Source organism: Squalius cephalus (assembly GCF_949319135.1).
Source record: "Squalius cephalus genome assembly, chromosome: 25".
Classification (NCBI taxonomy): Eukaryota; Metazoa; Chordata; class Actinopteri; order Cypriniformes; family Leuciscidae; genus Squalius; species Squalius cephalus.
Window position 1 is genome coordinate 15370568 of NC_137146.1, and position 27067 is coordinate 15397634.

A 27067-nucleotide genomic window follows, 5' to 3' on the forward strand; every position below is an offset into this window, starting at 1 on the left:
TTACTGTTAAATGTGAGCAGCAAAGTCATTTAGGCAAACCTGGTTTCCTCTCTGCCCTTTGCTCCCAGTGTAATTTGAGACACGACTGGAAAAAAAGGCCCTGTGCACAGAACTGAATGAAAGGTAGAGAGAGAGAGAGAGAGAGAGAGAGAGAGAGAGAGAGAGAGAGAGAGAGAGAGAGAGAGAGAGAGAGAGAGAGAGAGAGAGAGAGAGAGAGAGAGAGAGAGAGAGAGAGAGAGAGAGAGAGAGAGAGAGAGAGAGAGAGAGAGGCATGTTCACATTCAGCTGCGGTCTAACCTAATCAAGCTGGACAAGGTCATCATTTTCCAGCTTTCTTCTAATTAGGCTTAATTCAGTTACCGTAATCCTCACAGCTACTGTTCCCTGGTAAAATACCATGTTACGCATTTAAAATTAGGGTTTGCATCTTTACGATTTTTTTTCAGCCAATGATTTTAGTGCTTGCGTTCCCCCCCATGTCAATCTGATGGCATTTGACATTGATTTGATTTGATAGTGGCTCATATGATCATCCCTCTAACTGACAGACTGCATCTTGTCACCGTGGCGTGAAAATCAAACAGCCTCATGACAAATTTCTCAAGCTTCTTCTGAGCATGCGTGGCGTCCGGGGCTGCCTGGCCGAAGCCCCGCGACTGTGGAGAACTCATTTTGCAGGAAGATCAAAGTTCAACAATCAGACAGTGATTCACTGTGATGGAATACCACAATCAATAGAGGGAGTCAAAGGTCAGCTGATCCAGGATGAAATCATGGTTCTGGGACTGCTGGCTGGGATGCATGTGAACTAACACTCCTCTTTCCACCCAACCGCCGGCAGCCAGGAGGTCACGTGACCATGGCATCCACTGGTGGATATGCCAGATTTAGATTGCCACGCGTGAATGCCGCTAAACCACAGAGACCTAGACAGCATCAGAGTGCACGCATGCTCATCGGTGAGTCCTGACGGTATATAGTCACACCCACACACTGCAGTTTGTGTGGGAATACATCTTACCACATCATATCGTTTTGACAGTCTTGGCTGACTGAAAACATCCCCTAAGTAATCAGGCTACTACTACAGAATGTCAGGAAAGCTTTCACTATCAAGGAAGTACATGCTTTCTGACAAAAATCTGCTAATTCATACTAGAAAGATTCTGTATAACAGCATTTTTAAAGGCCAAACCACAGACTTTTGACCTTTTTATTGGCAGTTTGCAGTGTTATTTTAGTATTAATTGGAAACATTACTATTTGTAGTTTTTTGAAAGAAGTCTCTTATGCTCATCAAGCCTGCATTTATGTGATCAAAAATACAGAAAAAGCAGTAATGTTGTGAAATATTTTATTACAATTTAAAATAATGGTTTTCTATTTGAATATACTTCCAAATATAATTTATTTCTGTGATGCAAAGCTGAATTTTCATCAGCCATTACTCCAGTTTTCAGTGTCACATGATTCTTCAGATCTAAATATTAAAAAAAAAAAATATTAAGCAGCACAACTGTTTCCAACATTGATAATATACTAGCGTATTAGAATGATGTCTGAAGAATCATGTGACACTGAAAACTGGAGTAAAGACTGATGAAAATTCAGCTTTGCAATACAGAAATAAATTATATTTTAAAGAATAGAAAACATTATTTTAAAATGTAATAGTATTACACAATATTACAGTTGTTTTCTGTATTTTTGATCAAATAAATGCAGGCTTGATGAGCATAAGAGACTTCTTTATAATAATAATAATTAAAATTAGTAATGTTTCTAAACTTTTGACCTGTACTGTGAATATATATATAGCCTATAGTATTTATTAATAGTTTGATTTTTATATTTTCAGTTTTCAATTAAACCTTAGTTTAAGTTTTACTAATTTGATGTGCTTTTAGTCTTTTGAAACATTTCTGTTTAGCTTTAATTTATTTCAGTAATTTTAATATTCAACTATTTAAGTTAGTTGCCAAGACAACATTGCAACGATTTTTTATTTACATTTTTAAGTCTACGTTTACGTATTCCAGCTTTATTTCAATTAAAAACTGTTAATCGTTTTAGCTTTATTTAACACGAACAACACTGGTAGTCTGCTTGACCTGTTCACCATAAACACTAATACAATTCTCTGCATTGTTCTCGAATTGAATCAATTAAAATAATTGCCATATTACTCTTATTTTCGGCTGTGGGTGCGTATACTCACCACACGAGCCCTACTGTGGAATGTGTCAGCATGATGTAAGAGGTTGGTAACAAAGCTAGCATGAATTGAACTACTGGTCCAACAGGCTGAGTTGCACTACTGCAGCTCTTAGCAGCGCTGATGCAAATCTGAGGTGAACACCAGCTGTCAGTTTACAGGCTCCAAGCTTGGGCATTCAAGCAAATCATTTCTTAAAAACCACCAATCGAGTAAACCCAATAAAGGTTGAGAACCGTTCTTATACAGAAACGGGTTCAAAGAAAACTGTCATAACATTCGATTCAGCTAACAGAGCGTTGTACTAAAATACAGTGTTTTATTTTCTACTTTCCAGTGGCACTGCAACACTGCTACTGAATCACAAAATACACACAGCAAAACAGATTCCCAAATGAATCCCTTCCCTTTTATGGACCAGTTCTTTAGTGAGTGTGATTCAGCAAGTCACATATTTTACTGAATCACAAGTTATTTGTCATGTGTGACAAAATCCTGATTTGTTGTACTAGTTAGTCCTAACACATGTCTTATTCAATATTTAGTTAGGTTCAAGTACTGATTTGCCATTTCTAAAAAGTCTGGAACATCATTAAAAAGTATTTATAATTACACATTTTGATTAAATATTCAAATCGGAGGGTGGTAAAAGCAGTAAAAACAGGAATGTTTTTATTTCCACAAAATTGTTAATGGAACTATTAATGAACTGGAATCCTTAAAATGGAATGAAATCCAAATCAGAATCAATCAACAACTACCACATGTAATAACCAAATTTGATTAGAATTAAAAGGTTAGTCCACACAAAAATAAAATTCTGTCATTTACTCTCCCTAAAGTTGTTCCAAACCTGTATGAGTTTCTTACTTCTTTTGAACACAGAAGAAGATATTTTGAAGAATGTTGGTAACCAGACAGTTGATGGACCCCATTGACTTCCATGGTATTTTTTTCTTCTTCTACCAAGCAAGTCAGTGGCTACCGTCAACTGTTCGGTTACTCATATTCTTCAATATATCATAATTTTGTGTTCAGCAGAGGAAAGAAACTCGTACAGTTTTGGGACAAATTGAGGGGGTGAGTAGCCTAATTGATAACAGCATTTTCATTTTGGGTGAACTATCCCTTTAAAACTATGGTCTGCGTTTGCAAAAGAGAAAAATTCACAAACAACAACAGGATGTATGCGAACAAATGATCAACCGAATATTCAGGACCGAATGGGGAGAAGCAGCAGCAAGCTATTTCTACGTTAAAGGGATGTGTAACGAGTTAGGAATGAAATGCTAAAGGTGCATCTAAACATGACCTAGATGCACCTTAGCATTTAAGTCGCAGCTCGTCATTTTAAAACGACCGATACCCGGGTTCTCATTTGGTCTTGAATGGGTGGTTCATCATTTGTTTGACCCAATAAACTGCCCGGCGGCGTGACGTCACACAGCGTAAACCATCGTCACGGTGGCTACGAACTCTGTGTCGACCAAACTAAAAATCTGCTCGAGCGCTGGACGACAAAAGCAGCCTCTGCTCCACATATAAGCGCTGGTGAAAATAGCGGAGTTCAGGCAAATCACGAGGTAAATGCTAATTAGCAGCATTCCCAGCCATTGGCGCCCCAACTTTTCCTTTCTTTAAACACACGAGACCTGAAAACCGAACCGTGGTGTGCAGTTCAGCAAAGAGCTGACTCACTAATCTCAGCCCTCGCAGAAACGAAACGCGGTGACTGTCAAATAACAACGCGCTTTTACTTTCCGCGAACGATACATTGTTCGCTTTAGAACTGTTACGTCCAACTCGCTACAATGTAGCACAAGCATTCCAGCGGAACCCCCATTACCACGTTACAATGTAACTGTTCTGCCCGCTAAAGTTAAAATCCTCCTAAATAGTGTTCCACGGATAGACTTGCCTTCCTCGCATAGTCAAATGGAGGCTCGGAGGCTAAAGCTAGCCAGGCAAATAAGAGGGGGGAGCTGGCTAAACTTAATCGCGAAAATGCAAGCAGCGCGGGCGAATCAAGTAAATCAGCGACACAATTGAAATGTTAAAACAACAACAGCAGTGCATTCGCTTCAAGGTCGCTCAAAGCGATTTGTTTACACAACGACAAGAAGCAAAAACACAACTCTCTAACTCTGCAAAGTGGCCAGGCTGATATAGCGAGTGTAGCTGGTTTAGCAAGCTAATGCAGGATAACGCCGCCGCGGAACTGTGATTGGATCCTGCAGCGACTGTGTAAAAAATCGCGTTACAAAGCCACCCCAAACCGCCATTCACCGGCAAACATAGAACATTTGCAAACACGTCGGACTTACAGTGTTTTGTTTCCTCTTAAATCCCGTACTTAATGTCCAGCTCTGACCTTCGGGTTGGTGAAACAGCATTATAGTTAACTGCCGCCGCCATGTTCCTGCTGCCTTATGCCTAACGATGGCTGGCTGCTTGTTTATCTCGCCAGCAAAACCTCCCCCACATACTACGGGCACCAGTATCTACTCGTTTACTCTAGCCTGCATAGCAACCTTGCAGTGAGCAACGGGGCAAAATGATGATACAGCAAACATAATGACGCGGCTCACCGGTTGGATCGCATTTTTCGTGCCTTTGTAGGCTATATCCTAAACTGCAAGTAGATGTTTCATAATATTTGAGGAGGAAATCAAAGCAGCGCTGAAAAACAGTTTACAAACGCTTTCACCTTTAGTGGTACTGTGTGTGAGAGGGAAAAAAGTGTGCCAGAGTGGTCGGGTCACGAGCCGGTGTTGTTGTTGTTAGTCCGAATCCAAAGCAATCTGCACTCTATTATCAATGTCATAACAGCTTAATTAGAAAACACATTAGCAAAACCAAATCAAACTGCTTTCCAGACCTCCATACATCACATCCTACTTGTTATGATTTACTTTAAGGCTCTTAGAATACATTTAATCTACATTTTCTTATCAAATAAACACTTTTAACCAAACAAAACATAGACTGCCAAACAGTGTATTAGAGTTGCTGTGACTATATAACAGGTATATATCAGGTTTAAATCCAATTTTATCCATCATCAGTATTTTGGTAACATTTACACATCCACTAACAAATGAACAATACATTTGTTACAGGATTTATTAGGCCTAATCTTTGTTAATGTTAGTTAATAAAAATACATTGCTGTGCATTATGTCAATACAACTTTTGCTTTTAATAATGTAGGCTATCAATAAATGTTAAAATTAACATAAACTAAGATTAATAAATGCTGTAGTAGTACTGTTCATTGTTAGTTCATGTTAACTAAAGTAGTTAACTAATGTGAACAAATGAACCCTTATTGTAAAGTGTTTTGCAATTCTCAATACTTGACAGTCTTAAGAGGTCCAAGTCTTCTCTGTACTGAAAATTATCAAAATATTATGATTGTATGTGCCACATTATCACTGTAGAGATTGGTATTTTAAATGTCATTATAGCCTAGAAATAAAATATTTAAAGCAAAAGGCTATATACTTTTATGTAATATGAATTTCTCAAGCAGCCCATTGTAATATTTAAGTCAAGACATGTCCTCGATCATGACTATAAATACGCATATAGCTATCTTTTAAAATGGGAACAAGCCCGAATATTTTTTTCTTTCTTTTTCTCTGCCATAATGTTACAGTCTAGTAGTCCACCATGCCTCATAACTGTATTGAGTTGTCAAATTCACACACATTTTTACTTTTCTGCCATAGCCTATATGCGCACCTCAAAAGGCAACACGCTCATGGACTGGTCGATCTGGCAGAAAGCCACAGCTTACCGTGATTAGTCAGCAACAATAACCCCGAAATGCGTCAGGTATCCGATCAAAACCCACACGGCGACAGGTTGATTTCCTATAGCCCATAAAAATACTTCCATGTGAATGTACGCCAACGACCGAGATCAAGCATCGACGAATCGGAATGAATCCTACGTTCCAACCCGTGTCGATCAAAGGTCTACATCGAAAGTAACTTCTCTCAAAGGGAAATCTGCAAACAGTGACTTATGCAATATTCTGCTGTTCACTGTTTCAGATTGGCACGCGCTTGCCAACAATTGTGAAACAGCACGGGTTTGTCGCAACGAAATGTCCCTAAAGAGTTCGGTTTAGGAAAGCATTAATACATATTTTGTTATTATGGTTTGTTTAATACTTTTGCTTTAGGAAAATATCTCCAACATACGCGCAAAGTAATTTGAAAGAAACATTAAATATCACTGTTGTCTGTTAAGAAAAATCGTGGCGAACAGCGCCACAACATGGTCAACACTAACATTTTAAGCAGAATGACCTCTTAAAATAATATAAAATGCACTTCATTATGCCTTTTCACATATCTTTTGAGGATTGCGTAGTGTGCAAATTATTAAATTACTTTTATATTAATATAAAATTATATATAAAAATTATGTATGTATATATATATATAGAGAGAGAGAGAGAGAGAGAGAGTCTATGCCAGTGATGCTCGAGCAACGAACTGTTGCTATGGTTACCCCCTCAGGAGAACGCGACTACTGTTCTATTTAGCGTTTTCTGACCAACTTGGACGCGTAGTTTTGAGAATTGCTTTGTTTTGAGGGATTTTAAGCCCAGTAATTCGCTCCATGGATTTCAATGAACTAATACAAACAAAATCTCATTTTTAAAATGTTTTCACCGTAATTTTCTACACTGTAAAAAGTTAACTTAAAAAAAAGTAGGTAAAATTATTAATTAAAATTAAGTAAATAAACATCATGCGCAATTGAAAAAAATAACTTATGTGGAAAAATAAGAAGTCAACTGATCACTTTTTACAGTGTACAATGCAATAAAACAAATGCAGAAATAACAAGTCATGTTTTGACAAATGCAGTAAAATAGGCACAAATAACCGTGAAAACAACATTTTTATTAGTGTATTCACTGGTTGTCTTTCTAATTTGTTGTACTTGGGTAAAAGAAAGGTGAGATAATGATTGTTCCTAACTTCATTCTCAGTATTATTGTTCTTAAACTGAAACTATTGGCTGTGAAAATTATGTCTGAGAACTTTTCCTTAAGATTCTGACCATATGCTCACAATCTCATGGAATGATACTTGTGATTTGACATTTCCATGTGTCATCTACACTGAACAGCAATGTCAGCTGTGCAAAGTTCAAGATTAAAAGGTAGAATCTAAAGCACATTGCAGGAACATGTTCCTTTGCTAAATAAACAAAATTTGTGGAGCATTACACTATTCGCTTAGCTTAACCAGTGCAACAAATGGAATCATGTTTGTTTAAAAAAGGCATCAAATGAATGTTTGCACTTGTGATCTAATTCTAATGAACAACAAAAAAAAAGTGTGACAATGCTTTTATACAACAACACAATGAGGAGACATTAGACATGGTTCCAAATGCATAGGATAGAATCAGAAAAAACTGAGAACTTGCCTTCAGAGAACTTTAAATGCACCCCTGATTTCAAACTCAAGTTAAAATACTGGATTATATCTGATCTGTCAAAATGATGTATGGTTAGGCACTTGTAAAAAAATAAGTTACTTTTTTTCCCCACAGCTTTTGGGTTTTATTTGTAGGTATGGCTGGATCATAGTTTTGGATTAAGCAAATAAAGCAGAGAGCGTATGGACCTTCGGAAAAAGGAAACAAATGTAGGCGAAATAAAAAGACCCCCTCCAAAAAAAAAAAAATCCAACTTTTTTTCCCTTAAGCCCTTCTTGCAAAGAGACATAATAGTTTGATGGCTTTGTGAAATACAGCATTCAACATCCTACAGGATCAAAGAGCAGGATGAGAAAGTTGCCATATTGCAGAGTTTTTCTTTTTTCAGATAAACAAGAGGGGAAATGGGCAACAGACAAACTGTGGGACAGAGAGGAGGGAGAGGAATGATCAGGCTGATTTCAGCCAGTACAGAAATTGGGAATGTGGGTGGTCTGGTTTATGATGACTTCTCCTTCCTCGCTCTGGGAGAATCTGCTCCGCTGGCACCAACAGATCCGTTCACACCATTGGCTGTGACAAACACAAATGACAAGAGACTTGACGTAAGTAATTAGCAGTTTATTTTGTAGTTTAGATCCCTATAGTTGTATTGTACTGAATATCAGTGACTACGTCTCCAAGTGGAAAAATGCCACTTAATGAACTTGCTAAAAGGGTTCACCCAAAAATCTGTAATTTACTCACACTCATGTCTTTCCAAACCAATAACACTTTGGTCAATCTATAAAACACAAATTAAGGTATTTTTAATGAAATCTGAGATGTTTAGGTCCCTCCATTGAAAGTCCAGGTAGCTATCAAGGTTATAAAGGCATCGTAAAATGAATCAATGTAAATCAAGCGGATTAATTTAGAACATGATCTAAACAATGATCGACAAACATACAAATAGCATATGGTAGATATGAAAATTTGTGTCAAGAGCTAGAACAAACCTTAGTTCTCATGCATCTTTTGCACATGTTTGAGCTTCTGCGTTTACCATGTGTGATGTGCTCTATGTATTTGTGTCGATAATCCTTAAGATATAAATGAAAAACTTAAATCTGTTCATCATATCAAGAGATCAAATCTCTTCACAAGACTTGGATTAAACCACTCGATTCATATGGATTGGTTTTTACAAGCCTTTATAACCTTTTTGGATCTTTTAACTTATGGTTATCTGGAATTTCAAGGGAGGAACAGAAACCTCTCAGGCTTTATTAAATCTTATGGACTTGGAACGATATCCGGGTGAGTAAATGATGATAGAATTTTCCTTTTTGGGGGTGAACTCTCTCTTTAATAAAAGCAATACACTTTAAATACAACCCTATTTTCACTATACAGTGCAACTTCAAGTACTTTACTGATTAAATGTAGAATGTAGATTCTAGATTGGAACAAGGGCTCTTCTGATTTTGCCATTGTGTGTATATTGCAGTATGTGAATATATCTGTGCAGCACAGGACTGCCTAAAGTTGACATGTTAGAGCAGTGGATTTCAACCTTTTTGACTTCAAGGCCCTCACAGTCCAAAACAACATTTGAAGGCCATCCCTCACTCACTCAAATTTCTACCCGATAAAATATTTTAGAGCTTGGCATAACTAGAAAGATATGTAGTCATTATAAAAATAAAATTCTTAAAATATATTTCTTATTTTTTGGTTACGTCATCTTGAGGCCCCCTTGGAAGTTTGTTGAGGCCCCCTGGTAGAGAACCACAATAAAGAAACATACATGAATGAAAAAAGGCACGGGACGGGCATTATGTTAAAAGGTTAGTTAACCCAAAAATTGTTATTAATTACTCACCCTCATATCGTTACAAACCCGTAAAACTTTCCGCTGATCAATATAAACATTGATCAGCGGCCAAAAACAAAAGCTAAACCGAACCTGCTTGATGCACAAGAACAAACCTCATTGGTTGATGTGGAAGCTCAAATGTGCTGCGTAACACGAGAACAAACCTCATTGGTTGATGTGGAAGGTCAAACGTGCTGCGTAACACGAGAATGAACCTCATTGGTTGATGTGGAAGCTCAAACGTGCTGCGTAACACGAGAATGAACCTCATTGGTTGATGTGGAAGGTCAAACGTGCTGCGTAACATGAGAATGAACCTCATTGGTTCATGAGGAAGCTCAAATGTTCTGCGTAACACGAGAATGAACCTCATTGGTTCACGAGGAAGCTCAAATGTTCTGCGTAACACGAGAATGAACCTCATTGGTTGATGTGGAAGGTCAAACGTGCTGCGTAACACGAGAATGAACCTCATTGGTTCATGAGGAAGCTCAAACATGCTGCGTAACACGAGAATGAACCTCATTGGTTCATGAGGAAGCTCAAACGTGCTGTGTAACACGAGAATGAACCTCATTGGTTGATGTGGAAGCTCAAACGTGCTGCGTAACACGAGAATGAACCTCATTGGTTCATGAGGAAGCTCAAACGTGCTGCGTAACACGAGAATGAACCTCATTGGTTGATGTGGAAGCTCAAATGTTCTGCGTAACAAGAATGAACCTCATTGGTTCTCGCACGTCAAGTGAACATGCTTGAGATTCCGTTTACCACAACTGATGTGTAAATTGATGAATGTTTAGGTGAATAAAAGCCTAAATTCAATCCGTTCATCATATAAAGCGATAGTTTCTCCAGAAATTTTGGACTAAACCGCTCAATTCATATGGATTAGTTTTACAATCTCTTTATGAACTTTTTCAAACTTCAAAGTTTCAGTTGAGTAGTTGTCTATGGAGACAACTAGGTCTAGGTCTCTGATTTCATCAAAAAGATTTTCATTTGGGTTCCAAAGATGAATGAAAGTCTTACGGGTTTGGAACGACATGACGGTGATTAATGAATGTAATTTAATAATAATTAATTTAATTCATAATGTGTGAACTATCCCTTTAAGAACTCAACACAATACTCGCTCTGATTGACACACCTGAGGTGCACACAGAAAGCCGCCTTTTGCAATGCCAAATTCAGTTATCTTTCAAAGCTTATTGCACTTGAACAGTGTCAAAATGCCATCTTGGCGAGTATTTTATGTAAAAGTTTATGTCTTAAGTAAACAAACAGTTCGGATGCATGTCAGTTGAATATTAGTAAAATAAAGTGACTCCAGCCATAAAAATGACTTAGATCATTGGTCATATCCCCAACCCCAATTGGAACAGTAGAATCGGATCTTAAGTGGGCAAAACTGACCTTTCTTTGATTTGCTCTTAGAAGACGAAGGTTTCTTTTTTAAGGTCTGAGTCTGTGCATGTTCTCTCCATCGTCGCAGCTGGAAGTTGATAAATTTCCACATCATAAAAGCCTGAGTGGTGCATATTGCAGCCAGGACAGTCACCCTGAGAGAAACAGAGACATTACAAACAAACCCAACAATAATACAAGCAAAAGGTCATCATTACTACTTCCATCATCTGGTGTTTAACTAAATCACGTCCATCCAAAAGGCACTCACTTCCAGTAGAAGAGCTTTTACAATGCGATTACATATTCATGGTATGATGGAAATTTTGGGACACTAGAGCAAATTTTTATATATGATGCCAAGTTTTGTTTTTTGCCCAAATGACTGTTGACATCTCTCACTCTGCAAATCATTTGGGATAGTTCACCCAAAAATGAAAATTAGCCCAGTGTGTGTGTGTGTGTGTGTGTGTGTGTGTGTGTGTGTGTGTGTGTGTGTGTGTGTGTGTGTGTGTGTGAGAGTGTATATGTGTGTGTGTATATGTGTGTGTGTATATGTGTGTGTGTATATGTGTGTGTGTGTATGTGTATATATATTTATTTATTTATTTATTTATTTATTTAAGTCCATCAAAGCACATCCATCTATGATAAAAGTGCTCGACACGGCTCTGGCGGGGTAATAAACGCCTTCTGAAGTGAAGCGATGCGTTCGTGTAAGAAAAACACTAACTTTAAATCTTTATCAAAAATATCCATATTTAAAACTTTATTAACTATAGCAGACGACATGCGCAAGTCGACTTGCACCAAAAAACTAACCCTTGACGATGCATGACGTAGGATGTAGAAGTAGCGTAAGCTTAGACGCCTCTCGCGGTTCAAACAAGCAGGGCTGGGCAACCGCGTTCGTCATTACATTGTGTGTAAAGTTCAAAGGTCTTTCACCGTAAATCGATGCATACGGCCGTCTGCCAGAAGCTAGTTATTTTAGTCGATAAAGTTTTAATTATGGATATTTTTCTCACACGAACGCATCGCTTCACTTCAGAAGGCGTTTATTAACCCGCCAAAGCCGTGTCAAGCACTTTTATCATGGATGGATGCACTTTGATGTACTTCCAAAAATATATACCCATTGACTCCCATTATAAAGCTTGGAAGCTTTTTTTTTTTATATAACTCCGATTGTATTCGTCTGAAAGAAGAATGTCATATACACCAAGGATGACTTCAGGGTGAGTAAATCATGTGCCAATTTTAATTTTTGGGTGAACTATCCCTTTAAAAAAGCGTTGCACATACAACATAACCTGTGCAGTACAAACCATTTGAATTCAGAGAATTTTCTATTTCAAAGCTCTACAGAAATTCAACCATGTCACATGTAAGGCACTTGCTTTACAATAAGGTGCTAAAAATTGCTTCTTGGAAAAAAAAACAAAAAACAAAAAAACAGCAGTTACTAAAGAGCAATCCAAAATGCTTCAAAACATTTTCATAATTAATCTATTCATTTCACTGCAGTGAGGAAGTGTAAAGCCCAAAGTATACTTCAGCCGTCCTTTTGACAACAGTGCATGCGCAAGAAAGACAGAAGAGTCACAACAATTGTACTGCGCATGTGTCGAACTCGGCCATCCGCAGTCGAGTATACTTTGAAAGCTGAGGACACAACTGCGTGCAAGACGTGTCCGGATGTGGAAATTTAAGTATACCCAGGCCTTGAGGATTACAACTAACACAAGATGATCACCCTACTTACCGAACAAACAGGACATTAAAGCTTCCCTCAGCGATGTTAAGACCCTGTTTCTCTGCTCCGGCCAGCCCAAAGCCCACAGTAAGAACAGACAGGGAAAGAGTCAACAAGCGGCCCAGCACAAACAGAACAGCCCACACTGAAAACCTGTTAACATACACAAGACTTCATAATGGTCAAACATCCTTGCAAACGCAGAATTGTGCTGATATTCATTTGTAATTTCATATCTCCCTGTGCACAGTAAAAATCATTCAAAGTGTTTATTAGCTGGACTTGTTGTGTCAAATGAATGGCACTCACCCGGTCTGCCTTTCCTCATTGCTGAAGTAAATGAGTCGGGAAACATGGAAGAGGAGCTCAACAAAGTAATGCAGAACCAGCAACACCAGGCCCAACCGGTTCAGACTGGAAATACATAATTAATGGTTTAAACATGAGTGAAACTACTAAAGTGTAATTATCATCACTAATGCATGGTTTTGTAATTATTTCATCTGTAAATGACAGTCATGTCAACTTTACACCATGTCCTAACCAGGCGCAATTAGAGCCACTCAAAAATATTTGATGTTTAACAGAAGTCTCTTAAGTTCATGAAGGCTGTATTTATTTTAGCAAGAACACAAAACCTAAAATTGTAAAATGTTATTACAATTTAAACTTTATTTTGATATTTTTGAAATGGTAATTTATTCTTTGTGATGTAAAGCTACATTTTCAGCAGCCATTACTCCAGTCGTCAATGAAAATGTTTACACCGTGAACGTGTGCAATTTATGTTGTAGTACAAAATATGTGCCCTGACAACACTGTTTATGATTAATAAACATGACAAATTAATTGCTTACTTCAGAATGTAGGCTCCTGCAATTTGGACCAAGTAAAGACTTATATAAACAAGCTGGCGAGGAATGTCTTCCTGAAAAATAAAACAAGACAACATTGTCATGTCTTCTGTCAATTTCCGTGAAGTAAAAGTTTGGTAAACAAAGGAACCTCTGGAGAAGGAAACTGGTCCCGTCACAATAACAGGATGCATGAATAAGGTTTCAGTGCATGTTGTGCATCCTCACTGGAAACACTATGTTGACTTTGCTTGCTTGCTTACTTTCTTGGCCTTCTGGAAGTAGAGCTCGGGGATTGCATGAAGCCAGTAGCCGAGCTGACAGATGTAGTAGAACTTCAGCTGGAACCTAAAACAAGACAACGAACTTCTTCAGCATCTCCACGACTCATGGAAATCAAATGTCAATGGTAATTGCATTTGCTAGCTGTGTGTTTCATACAGTAGGTCTACAAAAATCAGAAGAGAGAATTAGAGGTAGACTAATGCAAGATAATTTGATCAGGAGCGTTGAGATAGCTTCTGATCTGTCTTCTCGTGCGAACCAGCTCAGCAGATCAGTTTACCAAAGGAGATGTAACTTATGAGCGCTCATGCAGCGGATCGGCAGATGTGACGCGAGGTGGAATATGAACCTCCATCATTTTACGGCCCACTTCAAAAACAACCATCACTTTCCCACCATTAATTAGCATATTCCATTTCTTCAGATTTAAACATGCTAAGCTTTTAAAGGGATAGTTCACCCAAAAAAAATGAAAATTCAGTCATTAATTACTTATGTCGTTCCAAACCAATAAGAGTTTTGTTAATTTTCAAAACACAAATGAAGAAATTTGTAATGAAATCTGAAAAATGTATGTCCCTCCATTGAAAGGCTATTCCCCAAAACTCAGACCGTTCAAAACGTTAATAAAATGATATGAATTGAGCGGTTTAATCCAAGTCTTCTGAAGAGATCACTCAACCGTACTTGCTTGACGCATGAGAACAAACCTCATTGGTTCTAGCGGAGGCTCAAATGTGCTGCGTAACACGCGAGAATGAACCTCATTGGTTCTCGTGCGTCAAAGCACGCTTTAGCTTCCAATTACCAAAATTGAGTTCTCGATGTACCTTCGCTGATCAATATTCATATGTTAACCATATAAAGTGATCGTGCCTGTTCAGAAGACTTGCATTAAACCGATTGTTTCGTATGGATTTATTTTACAATCGTTGTATGAACGTTTTGAAGCGTCAGAGTTTTGGGTGAATAGACTTTCAATGGAGTGACCAAAAAATCTCTTAATTTGCGTTGTGAAGTTTTGTGGGTTTGGAACAACATAAGGGTGAGTATGGCAGAATTTTCATTGATGGCTGACTAACCTTTAAAATAGTCTGCATTTCACAGGCAGCGGTACTTACGGCATAAGAGTGTGCGGGTAGCCGTCCCACAGGCTGACGGGGTTGGACAGGAGGTTCTCCTTCAGATTAAGCAGAACAAGTCAAATGAATCCTTCAGACACGGCTATAAACATCCAACCAGCACATAAGCTCCTATTTATATGAAACGGAGTAGTGAAGCTCTTACAGAGACAAGAATGCTGGCTCCCCACAGGCAGGAGAAGAGGTAGAACGCACTCAGCTGCCCTGACTCATTGAACTTGCTGTGTTTGGTTTTGGAGAAGTGCATCTTCCTGTTGATTTTCTGAACAGTCATGGATTCACGTAAATGGCATAAATCAAAACATTTATTAGTATTAACAGTATTGCACCAAAACACTATTAAGATACACATTAACATTTATGCAAGAATGATATTAACATTTCAGCTAGCGTAAGCTTATTAATTCACAACGGGATACTTACATCCAGCACATATTCCTGAATAATGGCGTGCATGATAATGGCCACTAGCATGTAGAAGAAGACGGTGGCCACATCTTTCAGACCGTAATGGAAGTAATTCACAGGTGTTTCCTCTGGACCCCCTAAAATCCACAATACAACCAAAACATAAGCATGCATGCACACTCAGAATGGCTAGCTTCTTGATTTAATCAAGTATAGACAACTGATATCTGATTTGTTTGTTTAATCTCAAAAAGATAGATAATGAACAACAGAGCCAATGCAGTTGATTTTACGAATTATTGTTTGATCCTTTGGAACTGAGCAATAATCTTGCAAACTATAAGGAGAGAATCACGATAAAACAAACATATGTTGTTATAAATGTTTTTAAATTATTGAGCTAACTTATGAACAGCCACAGCAAGTGTAAGTGGCATCAAACATCAGCTCATTAGTAGACAAAAACGTGTTGGAACAAACCCTTCTGTTTAAATTATTATAACAGAAATGCACACATAATAAACTAAATTTAACAGAAAATAATAAATAAATAGACAAAAAGTTATTTATACTCAAGCTATGCAAACACACCAAAATAAACTGGAGGTTATTTCCCACATACTTACCATTTGCTGGAATTGTAACATTGTACTGCACAGTTATGAACAAAACCGCTACCTTTGATGTAATCTACATGGAAAGAAACATAAAAGGGCAGTCAATACAAAAATGAATAAAGGAATATTTCACTCTAAAATGAGAGACCCGTCATTATAGAATGGCAGTCAGTCAGTCGCTTTCACTATTCATTTTTATTGTATGGAAAATGAGGTTTACGACGCAAGTGAATAGTGTTACAGAAAATAGGCCATACAGATTTTAAAAGGATAGTTCATCCAAAAATGAACATTCAAAATTACTCGCCCTCATGTTGTTCCAAACCTGTTTGAGTTTTTCTTCTGTTGAACACAATTTTGAATAATTTTGATAACCAGACAGTTTAATGGTGAAAGTCAATGGCTGTCTGGCTAACAACATCCTTCAAAATAACTTCTTTTGTGTTCAGCAGAAGAAATAAACTCTTACAGGTTTGGAACAACTTGAGGCAGAGTAAAAATGTTTGAGATTTTCTTTGTAAAACTATACCTTTAAGCAACAGGGTAAGTCAGTCACTGAGTTATAATTTTTGGGCAACCTCTTGTTCCTTTAAGTTAATGATAAGCCACATACAGCTATTATAATCAGTTTTTCATACAATACACACGTTCTTCAAGATATCATTCACACATAAGACACATCTGTTTAGAAATTCCCATTAAGAGCACCAAATCCGTTTCAGTACTGTAAACTTCATTTCCCATGATGCACCAGTACTGGCGCTGATATTCAGAAAACGATCGTCCAAATCTAACGGTTTTGCAAACTCGCATTCCTAAGTAACGAGGGCCGAGAGTGTAAAATCACTAAGTCGCTATCAGTAAAAGTATTTTGGTTGCAAAAAATCGTGGCCCTCCAGTTGCTGTGCACCGATGACAGCGCTCAGTCATTCTCCGATTGCCACGTAACACTTCATTTGCGCGTAAAAGTATCAGTGCAGCTACAATGTTACGTAATCATTTTTACAAATTAAGTCTTATATTCCGGTCACCACTTCTTTAAATGTAACACATTTGCGCGTGCTTTTCGTCTCGCGGGTTTTAAAGTTCCTTAAATCGCTTCATAGGGAATTCCTATCTCTCTCTCTCTCTCGTGCATCATGTTTCTCTGAATCAAAATTCCCAACTGTTTCAATGGAATAAGGCAGTAGCACCTGAGCGTGAGAGTAGGCTAAACCCTGCGGAATAAGATTCATTTATATGGATCAGAAATGCAAAAGAATGTAAAAATTCTGCACATTTAAGGTAAAACCAAAAAGTGACCGTTTCATAAAGGAAGTGAAATGATCTGTTCAGACTATGACAGAACAAGAAATATCCGCTATAGGTTTCTTATAGAAACACTAATCAGGCTGATTTCTCATCAAACTGGTCTTAAATCTGTAACGTTAACAGTGAATGAATGAAATAAAAGCGGATTCTCACCTCAAACATTAGACCCAGCAGAAACACCATAGCAACACAAGACACAATATCCGCATGGTTCTGGATCACAAACTCGTGGCTGAGCACCGGTGGGTTCTTGTTGTTCTTTTTTCGGATTCCCATCTTGGTGGATGTTGAGAGAACTTTTGGTGAGTGTGAGTGAGGAACACGTCTTCACTATTGTTATCTGGCAGGCACGTCAGTCTTAACGCCTACTTCTGTCTTTCTTCTTCCATCCTCTTTTTCAATTTTAACCACTTTATACAATGACAGAAGTCGCAGTAGCGCCATCTGCTGGACTGGAGTATAGGAGAAGTTTGGCCAAGGGCCTATAGTGGTTAGAGAGACGAGCAGGGACAGAGATATATGTATATCTAATAAACGTCCTTTTTGTCAATAAACAAGAGTATATGGACCTTAGCATTAGATTTCAGAAAAAAAGTTGAGGCTGATGTGTGGGACTCGTTTCTAATATAACGGCTGAGAGATTTGCGGCAAATTTGAAATTTCAATTTGACGTTTCAAATTTGAAACGCTATTATGGATCGTTTCCATATATGTTGTTGTAATTACCATTCACCACTATAGAAGTTTCCTCAACTAGGCCTATAATGATGCCTCAAAATCCTGGAAATGTGAAAAGGGTATTTATACATATAGGCTACATATATACAGTGAGGAAAATAAGTATTTGAACACCCTGCTATTTTGCAAGTTCTCCCACTTAGAAATCATGGAGGGGTCTGAAATTGTCATCGTAGGTGCATGTCCACTGTGAGAGACATAATCTAAAAAAAAAAATCCAGAAATCACAATATGATTTTTTAACTATTTATTTGTATGATACAGCTGCAATTAAGTATTTGAACACCTGAGAAAATCAATATTAATATTTGGTACAGTAGCCTTTGTTTGCAATTACAGAGGTCAAACGTTTCCTGTAGTTTTTCACCAGGTTTGCACACACTGCAGGAGGGATTTTGGCCCACTCCTCCACACAGATCTTCTCTAGATCAGTCAGGTTTCTGGGCTGTCGCTGAGAAACACGGAGTTTGAGCTCCCTCCAAAGATTCTCTATTGGGTTTAGGTCTGGAGACTGGCTAGGCCACGCCAGAACCTTGATATGCTTCTTACAGAGCCACTCCTTGGTTATCCTGGCTGTGTGCTTCGGGTCATTGTCATGTTGGAAGACCCAGCCTCGACCCATCTTCAATGCTCTAACTGAGGGAAGGAGGTTGTTCCCCAAAATCTCGCAATACATGGCCCCGGTCATCCTCTCCTTAATACAGTGCAGTCGCCCTGTCCCATGTGCAGAAAAACACCCCCAAAGCATGATGCTACCACCCCCATGCTTCACAGTAGGGATGGTGTTCTTGGGATGGTACTCATCATTCTTCTTCCTCCAAACACGTTTAGTGGAATTATGACCAAAAAGTTCTATTTTGGTCTCATCTGACCACATGACTTTCTCCCATGACTCCTCTGGATCATCCAAATGGTCATTGGCAAACTTCAGACGGGCCTTGACATGTGCTGGTTTAAGCAGGGGAACCTTCCGTGCCATGCATGATTTCAAACCATGACGTCTTAGTGTATTACCAACAGTAACCTTGGAAACGGTGGTCCCAGCTCTTTTCAGGTCATTGACCAGCTCATCCCGTGTAGTTCTGGGCTGATTTCTCACCTTTCTTAGGATCATTGAGACCCCACGAGGTGAGATCTTGCATGGAGCCCCAGTCCGAGGGAGATTGACAGTCATGTTTAGCTTCTTCCATTTTCTAATGATTGCTCCAACAGTGGACCTTTTTTCACCAAGCTGCTTGGCAATTTCCCCGTAGTCCTTTCCAGCCTTGTGGAGGTGTACAATTTTGTCTCTAGTGTCTTTGGACAGCTCTTTGGTCTTGGCCATGTTAGTAGTTGGATTCTTACTGATTGTATGGAGTGGACAGGTGTCTCTATGCAGCTAACGACCTCAAACAGGTGCATCTAATTTAGGATAATAAATGGAGTGGAGGTGGACATTTTAAAGGCAGACTAACAGGTCTTTGAGGGTCAGAATTCTAGCTGATAGACAGGTGTTCAAATACGTATTTGCAGCTGTATCATACAAATAAATAGTTAAAAAATTATATATTGTGATTTTTTTTTTTTTTTTTTAGATTATGTCTCTCACAGTGGACATGCACCTACGATGACACTTTCAGACCCCTCCATGATAATTTCAGACCCCTCCATGATTTCTAAGTGGGAGAACTTGCAAAATAGCAGGGTGTTCAAATACTTATTTTCCTCACTGTACATATATATATAATTATTATTAAATAATAAATTCCTGTATTTACATATCTTTGCTTAGTTGTGGATGGTATTGTGGTCCATAGGCTATAATCAGGTGTGAAAAAATAGCTTCAATACAAATGGTGAAAACTTGCTTTTAAAACTTGGATGAAATAACTTCTATGCCTTTGCAACATGAAGTACAGTTACTTGGAAGTCTGTTGTTTACTGTAAAACTTGTAAAGCAGCATACCAAAGCAGGCATTTCCTGCGTTTCATTTTTGACAATGGTCAAACCCGCATGAGCACAGCACTTTGGCAAGATGTGGTTAGATGGAAGTTAAATGCTAGTTTAGATCAGAATCTAAGCAATGACCAGAATGCACGGTTATTTCCTGGTTGAGAAGAATAGAAAGGCTGAGACTGAGAGTATAATTGTGGGAATGGCAGGCATTTTTTCTTTTGGTTCTATATATTCAAAGTGTCAGGGAATGAATAATTGCTGTGATAATTTATTGGTCCTCCAACAGTGTATATCTAAAGACGTATTTGGGTGTGTGTTACATCACACAGTAACTGTAGGATTAGCTCAGATGGGTGTGGTTTACACCGTCATCTGAATTATGAGAAATGATACTAGAATCAAGAAAGCAGAGATTCGTCGTCATGAGCACGTAAGAATGGAAACTCCGGTGTTTTGAATGGGACTTACAATTTGAACTGATAGCTACTGAGAGGATATGTGCTGATTTAATATTACACTCGGGAACATCGCAAAGTGACAGTTTATGGCTTGACATTGTTAACTGCTGTGTAAGAAGGCTTAGCAAATACATTTTGTCCTGGTGTTTACGACAAATCTTGTTTCACAACGCAACATGTTAACAGTAAGTAGCCTACTTGATTTATGTACTTTCAGGATGTTTTCTTTAAAATAGTACGTCAACATTTAATATGTATTTATTAAGCAAGACAAGCCTATTTTTTATAACACATTTCATAGACAATGCAAACTGAAAGTGCTTTGTATAGGCATGATAAAGCAAAAGAAAAAGAAAAACATAAGGTTTAATTTTTAACATTAGGTAACTACATTAGTTAAAGGGATAGTTCACCAAAAATGCAAATTCTGTCAGCATTTACTCACCCTCAAGTTGTTCCAAACCTGTATGAGTTTCTTTCTTCTGCTGAACACAAAAGAATGTTGGTAACCAGACAGTTGACGGTAGCTATTGACTTCTTTTATTTCCTAATCTGGAAATCAATGGCTACCGTTCAAAGGCTATGCTCATAGTAAGTCCATGTTAACTAATGCATTTAACTAATGTTGATGAATGAAACCTTAAAGTGTTGCCAATCCATTCTGAAATAGTTTGAGAACATAAAAATGAATGACATTTCAGGCCCTCTATGAAAATTTACTTTTGATCACATGATGTAAGTCAGAATATTATTAAAAGTGTTTATGTGTAGTTCTGATAGTGTGCAGCACATTTTGTGCAGATTACATAATGTTACCATTCATTATTCATTGTGTTTAGTGGCTTGTACTGGACAAAGTCCAAAACATAAATAGATAGTAGAAACACATTCAGATAAAGAACTGAACCAATAAGCCGGTTCATTCATTCACAGCAGTATTTAGTTGGTATAAAACAATGTTTTGATGTCCATCTGTTCTCTCTCTCATTCCATATAGGTTATCAGTTTTGGATAAAGACTTGAAGGGAATGAGTCAAGCAGCTGTTCTCGTTGACAGGAACTAAATGTCTATCTACATATTCAGCATTAACAAACACAATCTGCCATCAGCGTTCAACAAATGCCCTAAATCACAATCATGACATCAAGGGGATTTACCACTTTTCGATGGCTATGCACCATTTTTGGATTAATTTTTTATTTAGGAGACATTGGATCAGACCTGTTGTTATCTGTGCAGTATTTTAGAAGCGGTCAAATAACCTGGGCCGCAATGACTCTTGTGTTTGTTCTGGTCGGATCTGTTTGCATACAGATATTCAGCTATGCATGGTTCAAAGATGATAAAGAAAATGAAGAAGTTGTTGACAAAGGTCTGTCCACCTCTGATCTGATCGGGATACATGTACTGCAGATAGGCATTATTACAAGGTAACGTCATGCTACTTTATCATGTGACTCAATTCGAACTTAAATCTAATCTCCAAATATTAAAGTGATAAATCGTCCAAAAATGTACATTCTATCATCATTTTCTCACCCTCATGTCGTTCCAAACTCGTATAAATTTCTTTCTTTGGTGGAACACAAGAGAAGATATATTGAAGAATGTTTCAGCTGTTTTTGTTCATACAGTGAATGTCAATGGGGTCCAAAACAACACTGAGAAAAAAACACTGATTTTAAATGCCTAATTTAGTTTTTCACAGAAAAAGTAAGTCAGTTTTGGAAAGTATGCACAGAATCAAAAAGTGAAAAAGGTCATTTTTTATTTCACAATTCTGACTTTTTACTCACAATTGCGAGTTTACACGTCACAGTTCAAACTTTATAACTCACAGTTGAGAGTTTATATCTCTCAATTCTGGAAAAATAGTCAGAATTGCGGGATATAAAAGTATAACTACTTTTTTATTGTTTTATTCCTTGACGGAAACAAGCTTCCAGAGAAAAGATATGAGGGTGAGAAAAATGATGACTGAAGATGCATATGTGGGTGAACTAGTTCTTAAATTAAGAGGAAGGAAATCAACATATAGCATCTCCACACTTGGGCTTCTTTACTTGTTAAATTTGTATACATTTTTTTTATTACGCTGATGCAAACATTTACAAATTGAGTTAATCTTTTGGCCTATCTGTTACTCTAAGGTATTACCATCTCCTGAAGAAGAGTTTTAAAACCCTGTATTCAGGCAAGACTCAAGAGATGGAGCATTCACGCCTTTTCGCCCTCGCTACGGATCTGAGCATGCTCCGCATGTTCGAGACGTTCCTGGAGAGCGTTCCTCAACTCATTCTGCAGGTCTATATCATACTGGAGCACAACCATCGATCTAATCTGCAATGTAAGTCCTGCACAGATACAATAATTACGTGCACTTCCGCAGTCAGTGTTGAGGGCAACAGATTACAAGTAATAAGTTATGTAATCAGATTACTTTTTTCAAGTAATAAGTAATGCAAATTTAGTTACTTTTTCAAATAAGTAATGCAAGTTACTTTTCCCCCATTCATTAAAAAATAAATCCCATTCAATAAGCAAATGACTTTAGATAAACATATCATTTGTGTTTCATTTTTTTTCTTTTAAATTTTTCTGCAATCCAGAATAGCAGCACAGCTGAAAGGTTTATTTGAGCTGCGCCCTCAACTGTACAGGCATGAACTTGCATTTCTTTCAGTCTTAGGCTTTTTTATTTCACTTTTGGTGTGAAAGGGCCTTTATATTGGTCAAACTTTTTTTTTTTTTGTTATTAAAAAAAACACAGGGAGCCCAGCCCAGGTGCGAAAAGTAAAAGTAACGTAGCATTAATTTCCCAACAAAGTTACACAATTAGTTTCTTTTCAAGGAAGTAACGCAATTTTGTAAAGCATTACTTTAAAAGTAACTTTCCCCAACACTGTCCGCAGTCTAAACTACTGTTAAAAAATCTGTAAGATTGGAAATGGAAAAAAAATATTATTAAAATGCTCTTTACTCTAAGAAAAAATTTTATTTTTAAGAACTGTTCTTTGTGTAACCCAAAATGGTTATTTTATGGCACCACTCTTTATTTTTAAGAGTGTATGTCTATATATCAGCGTAAAAGACTGATGTAATCAGACTGATTTGTAATAAAATAAAATCTCTTTTTTTTAGACATTAGCATGGCTGTGTCTTTCGTCAACATAGCCTGGGCAACGGTGGATTATCGGCGGTGTTTACGGCGCTCTCTACCACACATTAATGAGATGCCATGTGGAATCCCAACAGCTGTCTACTTGTTCTACAAAATATTTACCATAACCCCTCGAATCCTCAGCCTCACCCTCTTCATCATGCTTTCCCCCTTAAGCACTCTAGCAATGGCCTTGATATGGCTTGTGGGAACCATCTGGGCAATTGTGGAGAAGACCGATTTCTGCATTTCACCAGTCCTTGAACATCTTTATCGAGCCATTGTTGGAGTTATCCTGGTTTTTACCTTCTTTAACATTAAAGGAGTGAACACCAGAGTTCCTATGACTGTGTATTATATTGTTAGTGTATGTCAAAATCTTGCTGCACCTATTTTGTTGTATCTGCTCAAGCCGGAGTCTGAAAGGACTGACTACTTCCTGCCCATTATATTTTTTATATTGATAACTAATTCACTCGGACTGGGTTTTCTGGGACTCTATTACAGTCTCCTGCACCCTCATGGATCTGTGGCAGATGAGGTAGATGGAATAGAGGAACTGAAACAAGAGACAAAATCAACTCGTTTCGATCGTTTTTTACAAATATAATACTCTTGATCATAAACTAATGAACTTGGCTAATGAAAAAGTGCATATTTATATTTCTGCTGGATTTGGTCAAGTATGAACAATCTATGTTTAAAAATGCTGCTATGGAATGATATCTGATTTTTCAGGTATAAAATGTTGAACCTTACAGGTGTCATTGAACTTGTAATAATGATGAATATTTCTGCCAATGTTTACATTCTGTTCATTTCATCCTTTCCCAGTAAAGCTGTTCAGTTTTCAATCCTAAAGTGATTGCAAACACAAAGTTATACTACGCACACTGACTTTGACTAAGTTTGTGTTTACAGAAAAGTTTTTGAAAGAAAGAAAGAAAGAAAGAAAGAAAGAAAGAAAGAAAGAAAGAAAGAAAGAAAGAAAGAAAGAAAGAAAAAGTTGGGGTCATAAGATTTTTTTATGTTTTTAAAAAAAGTTTATGCTCAGTCAGGCAGCATTTATACAGTAGATCAAAAATACAGAAAACAGTAATATTGTGAAACAATAATACAATTTAAAATAATAACCTATATTTCAGATTTTTTATTTTTACATTTATTCCTGTAATGGTAAAGCAGAATTTTCAGCAACCATTACATCACAGTCTTCAGTGTCACATGATGAATTGGTGCTAAAAAAAAACATTTATTATTATATTGGCTAAAACTAGCTAGCAACAGGCTTAAACCATGTTAGCATTGTGAAAAACCTGCCAGCTAGCAATGTGCTAGGCTAATTCATGCTAGCAATATATTAAAACATGCTAGCAACGTGACACAGTGATAGCAATGTGCTACATGCTAGCAACATTCTTAAACATACTAGTAATGTGCTAAAACATGTTAACAACTTGTTAGCAATTGGCAAGACTAGTAACATGCTAATTCATGCTAGGAACTTTCTAAAATGCTTGAAACATGCTAATGCTAGCAATGTACTAAAACATGCTAAATAATGTTAAGCACATCCTAAGACAAACATGCTAACAACATAAAACGTGTTAGCAACATGATAAATCATGCTAGGAAGCGTATAAAACTTTCAAACTTCAGACGAGGCTTTGTCAAGCTAACATTAAAGTTTGTCTCGACTCCAGATAAACATTTGGCTAACAGTTACACTTTCTAGTTATTAATTTGCTTGTGTTGCTTATGTTTTTGTGTAAACTGTAATGCATTTTTTCAGGATTCTTTTATGAACAGAAAGTTTAAAAGAACAGCATTCATTGAAATCGTTTGTAAAATTAAAAATATATTTACTGTCACTTTTGCTCACTTTAATGCATCCCTGCTGAATAAAAGTATTAATTCCTTAAAAAGAAAATCTTAATGACCCCAAACTTTGAATGATAGGCTAGTTTATCTTCACAAACCAGAATCTGCACTGGGCCTCTGATGTTTTCTGTTAATTCAATCACTACCACTAAAATAAGACTGACACAAGATGGCACTGTTGTTCCAAAAAATCCTTTGGGCTAAAATAAACACTGCCTCATCCAAAAGGAGATTTTGTTGCCATCGAGGAGAATTGTTAAACCTTGAGCTGAAATTTAGACTGTACTGAACATGATCTTCATCATAATATATTGTTTTATTGTAAATAATAACTTTTTGTAATAAAGGAATCTTTATTTTACTGAAGTCTATGATGGCAGATATAACAAAACAAATGTGGGACTGAATTAACACTGTTAAATAAATACAAAATTAGTTTTAAAAATGTGTCTGTCTGAAGCAGAAGGATATGTGAACTTTGACCCTCACAAGTCTACAGAGACAGAGATATGCTGAGAGATCATGCAGATTGCCTGTTTCAGAGCTAATTGAAAGATAATAAACTAATCCAGTTCTGTTTTGACTACCAGCAAAATATTGTGCAAGCCATTGGAGTGAGTCAGGATTGAGAGAAGAAAAAAAAAGAGCAAAGATAAAGAGGATTAAAACAGAGAAGGGTCACAGCATTTCCTCAGTGTGCTGTTGAGTGAACATCTGCGCTGAGAACGTGAGCTCACCGTGACAGACAGACTGCAGATTTATTCAACGGTAGTAGCCTTTCAAATAAACATGAGCACTGCTCAGCAGCCTGCAGGCCTTTTTTGATTTTCTCATGTATACATACACACATACAGTGGCCTCAATAAGTATTTGGACACTTTTTGGACATTTAAGTCACACACACACACACACAAAATAAACCCAACGTGCATGTGCATACAAATGGTGCTGGAGGTTTTCTCTTCACAATTGAACATTTTTTTCTGTTTTTCTTTTTCTTTTTTTTGCATTTACTTTTAGCCAACTAGTCTCAAACTAAATTTGAGAAATCTTCCCTTTGGGGGCAACATCTTCACTTAGAAAACTGGTTTGATCCCTAAATAAAGTAAATAATTAGGGTTCCAAAGCCTGTTTATTAATTGCATTTTTACTGTTTTTAAAAATTTGTATTCCTTTTCTGCCCTAAATAGTCATCTAAAAGTTGCAAAGATCTCAAAATTGGTGGGATGGTTCCACAGTCCCCCACTACCCAAGCACCCCCCACACATATGCTTCGGACACTAGGTGGCGCTATAATAAATACATTTGCGTTTTGGTTCATAAGTGAAACTATAATCAAAAGATTATATAATCAAACTTATTACAGTTTTTTACAATTGCTAGGACACATTTATCTATACTTAGGTCACTTTTTCCAAAACTTTCAACTTGCCACAGCTGTTAATTTCACATTCAAAACGCACCAAAACACTTCATGTCCAACCAACAAAAACTTTGTCACTCATAAAACAATGACCTAAAAACACTAACAACAGGTAGCATTATATAATGTTTTCTTTTGCAGGCAGATCAATAAT

The 27067-nt window shown here is 37.3% G+C and overlaps 3 protein-coding genes across 9 annotated transcripts in view; 1 reads left to right on the forward strand and 2 right to left on the reverse strand.

The window, feature by feature from the left end:
- Window positions 1–6249, reverse strand: part of ncoa2 (nuclear receptor coactivator 2) — a 94691-nt gene extending 88442 nt beyond the window's left edge. For 2 of the 5 annotated variants that reach the window (XM_079863657.1, XM_079863655.1), the window contains exon 1: window positions 6015–6249. The gene's annotated coding sequence lies outside the window, so the exon portion shown is untranslated. Of the gene's footprint in view, window positions 1–4539; window positions 4781–6014 lie in introns of those variants that run through there. The other 3 variants (XM_079863659.1, XM_079863658.1, XM_079863656.1) reach the window with 3 other exon arrangements.
- Window positions 6250–8051: 1802 nt separating this feature from the next.
- On the reverse strand, window positions 8052–18619 carry tram1 (translocation associated membrane protein 1). Of its 2 annotated transcripts, XM_079863674.1 has the most exons (11): window positions 17470–18619; window positions 16015–16078; window positions 15404–15525; window positions 15126–15242; window positions 14960–15018; window positions 13817–13901; window positions 13557–13627; window positions 13009–13113; window positions 12709–12852; window positions 10953–11098; window positions 8052–8251 (listed from the first exon to the last, which is right to left on the reverse strand). In XM_079863674.1, the coding sequence occupies exons 1-11, from the start codon at window positions 17590–17592 to the stop codon at window positions 8178–8180; spliced, it is 1110 nt and encodes a 369-aa protein (XP_079719800.1). In that variant the 5' UTR covers window positions 17593–18619; the 3' UTR covers window positions 8052–8177. The 2 variants fall into 2 exon arrangements, with proteins under 2 accessions (XP_079719800.1, XP_079719801.1); XM_079863675.1 differs by lacking the exon at window positions 10953–11098 and having other exon boundaries at window positions 17470–17713.
- Window positions 18620–20165: 1546 nt separating this feature from the next.
- Window positions 20166–25848, forward strand: xkr9 (XK, Kell blood group complex subunit-related family, member 9). Of its 2 annotated transcripts, none has more exons than XM_079863673.1 (4): window positions 20166–20633; window positions 21446–21879; window positions 22600–22796; window positions 23591–25848. In XM_079863673.1, the coding sequence occupies exons 2-4, from the start codon at window positions 21587–21589 to the stop codon at window positions 24217–24219; spliced, it is 1119 nt and encodes a 372-aa protein (XP_079719799.1). In that variant the 5' UTR covers window positions 20166–20633; window positions 21446–21586; the 3' UTR covers window positions 24220–25848. The 2 variants fall into 2 exon arrangements, with proteins under 2 accessions (XP_079719799.1, XP_079719798.1); XM_079863672.1 differs by having other exon boundaries at window positions 20354–20438.
- The last annotated feature ends 1219 nt before the right edge of the window (window positions 25849–27067 follow it).

Excerpts from the sequence above, each read along its gene's own strand:
- tram1 (XM_079863674.1), bottom strand. The coding sequence starts at position 17,592 with ATGGGAATCCGAAAAAAGAACAACAAGAACCCACCGGTGCTCAGCCAC. Across the intron at positions 15,243-15,403 it reads TTCAGGAATATGTGCTGGAT|AAAATCAACAGGAAGATGCA; the intron begins GTAAGTATCCCG and ends ATGACTGTTCAG. Across the intron at positions 15,019-15,125 it reads GAGCCAGCATTCTTGTCTCT|GAGAACCTCCTGTCCAACCC; the intron begins GTAAGAGCTTCA and ends CTTAATCTGAAG.
- xkr9 (XM_079863673.1), top strand. The coding sequence starts at position 21,587 with ATGACATCAAGGGGATTTACCACTTTTCGATGGCTATGCACCATTTTT. Across the intron at positions 21,880-22,599 it reads CAGATAGGCATTATTACAAG|GTATTACCATCTCCTGAAGA; the intron begins GTAACGTCATGC and ends TGTTACTCTAAG. Across the intron at positions 22,797-23,590 it reads CCATCGATCTAATCTGCAAT|ACATTAGCATGGCTGTGTCT; the intron begins GTAAGTCCTGCA and ends TCTTTTTTTTAG.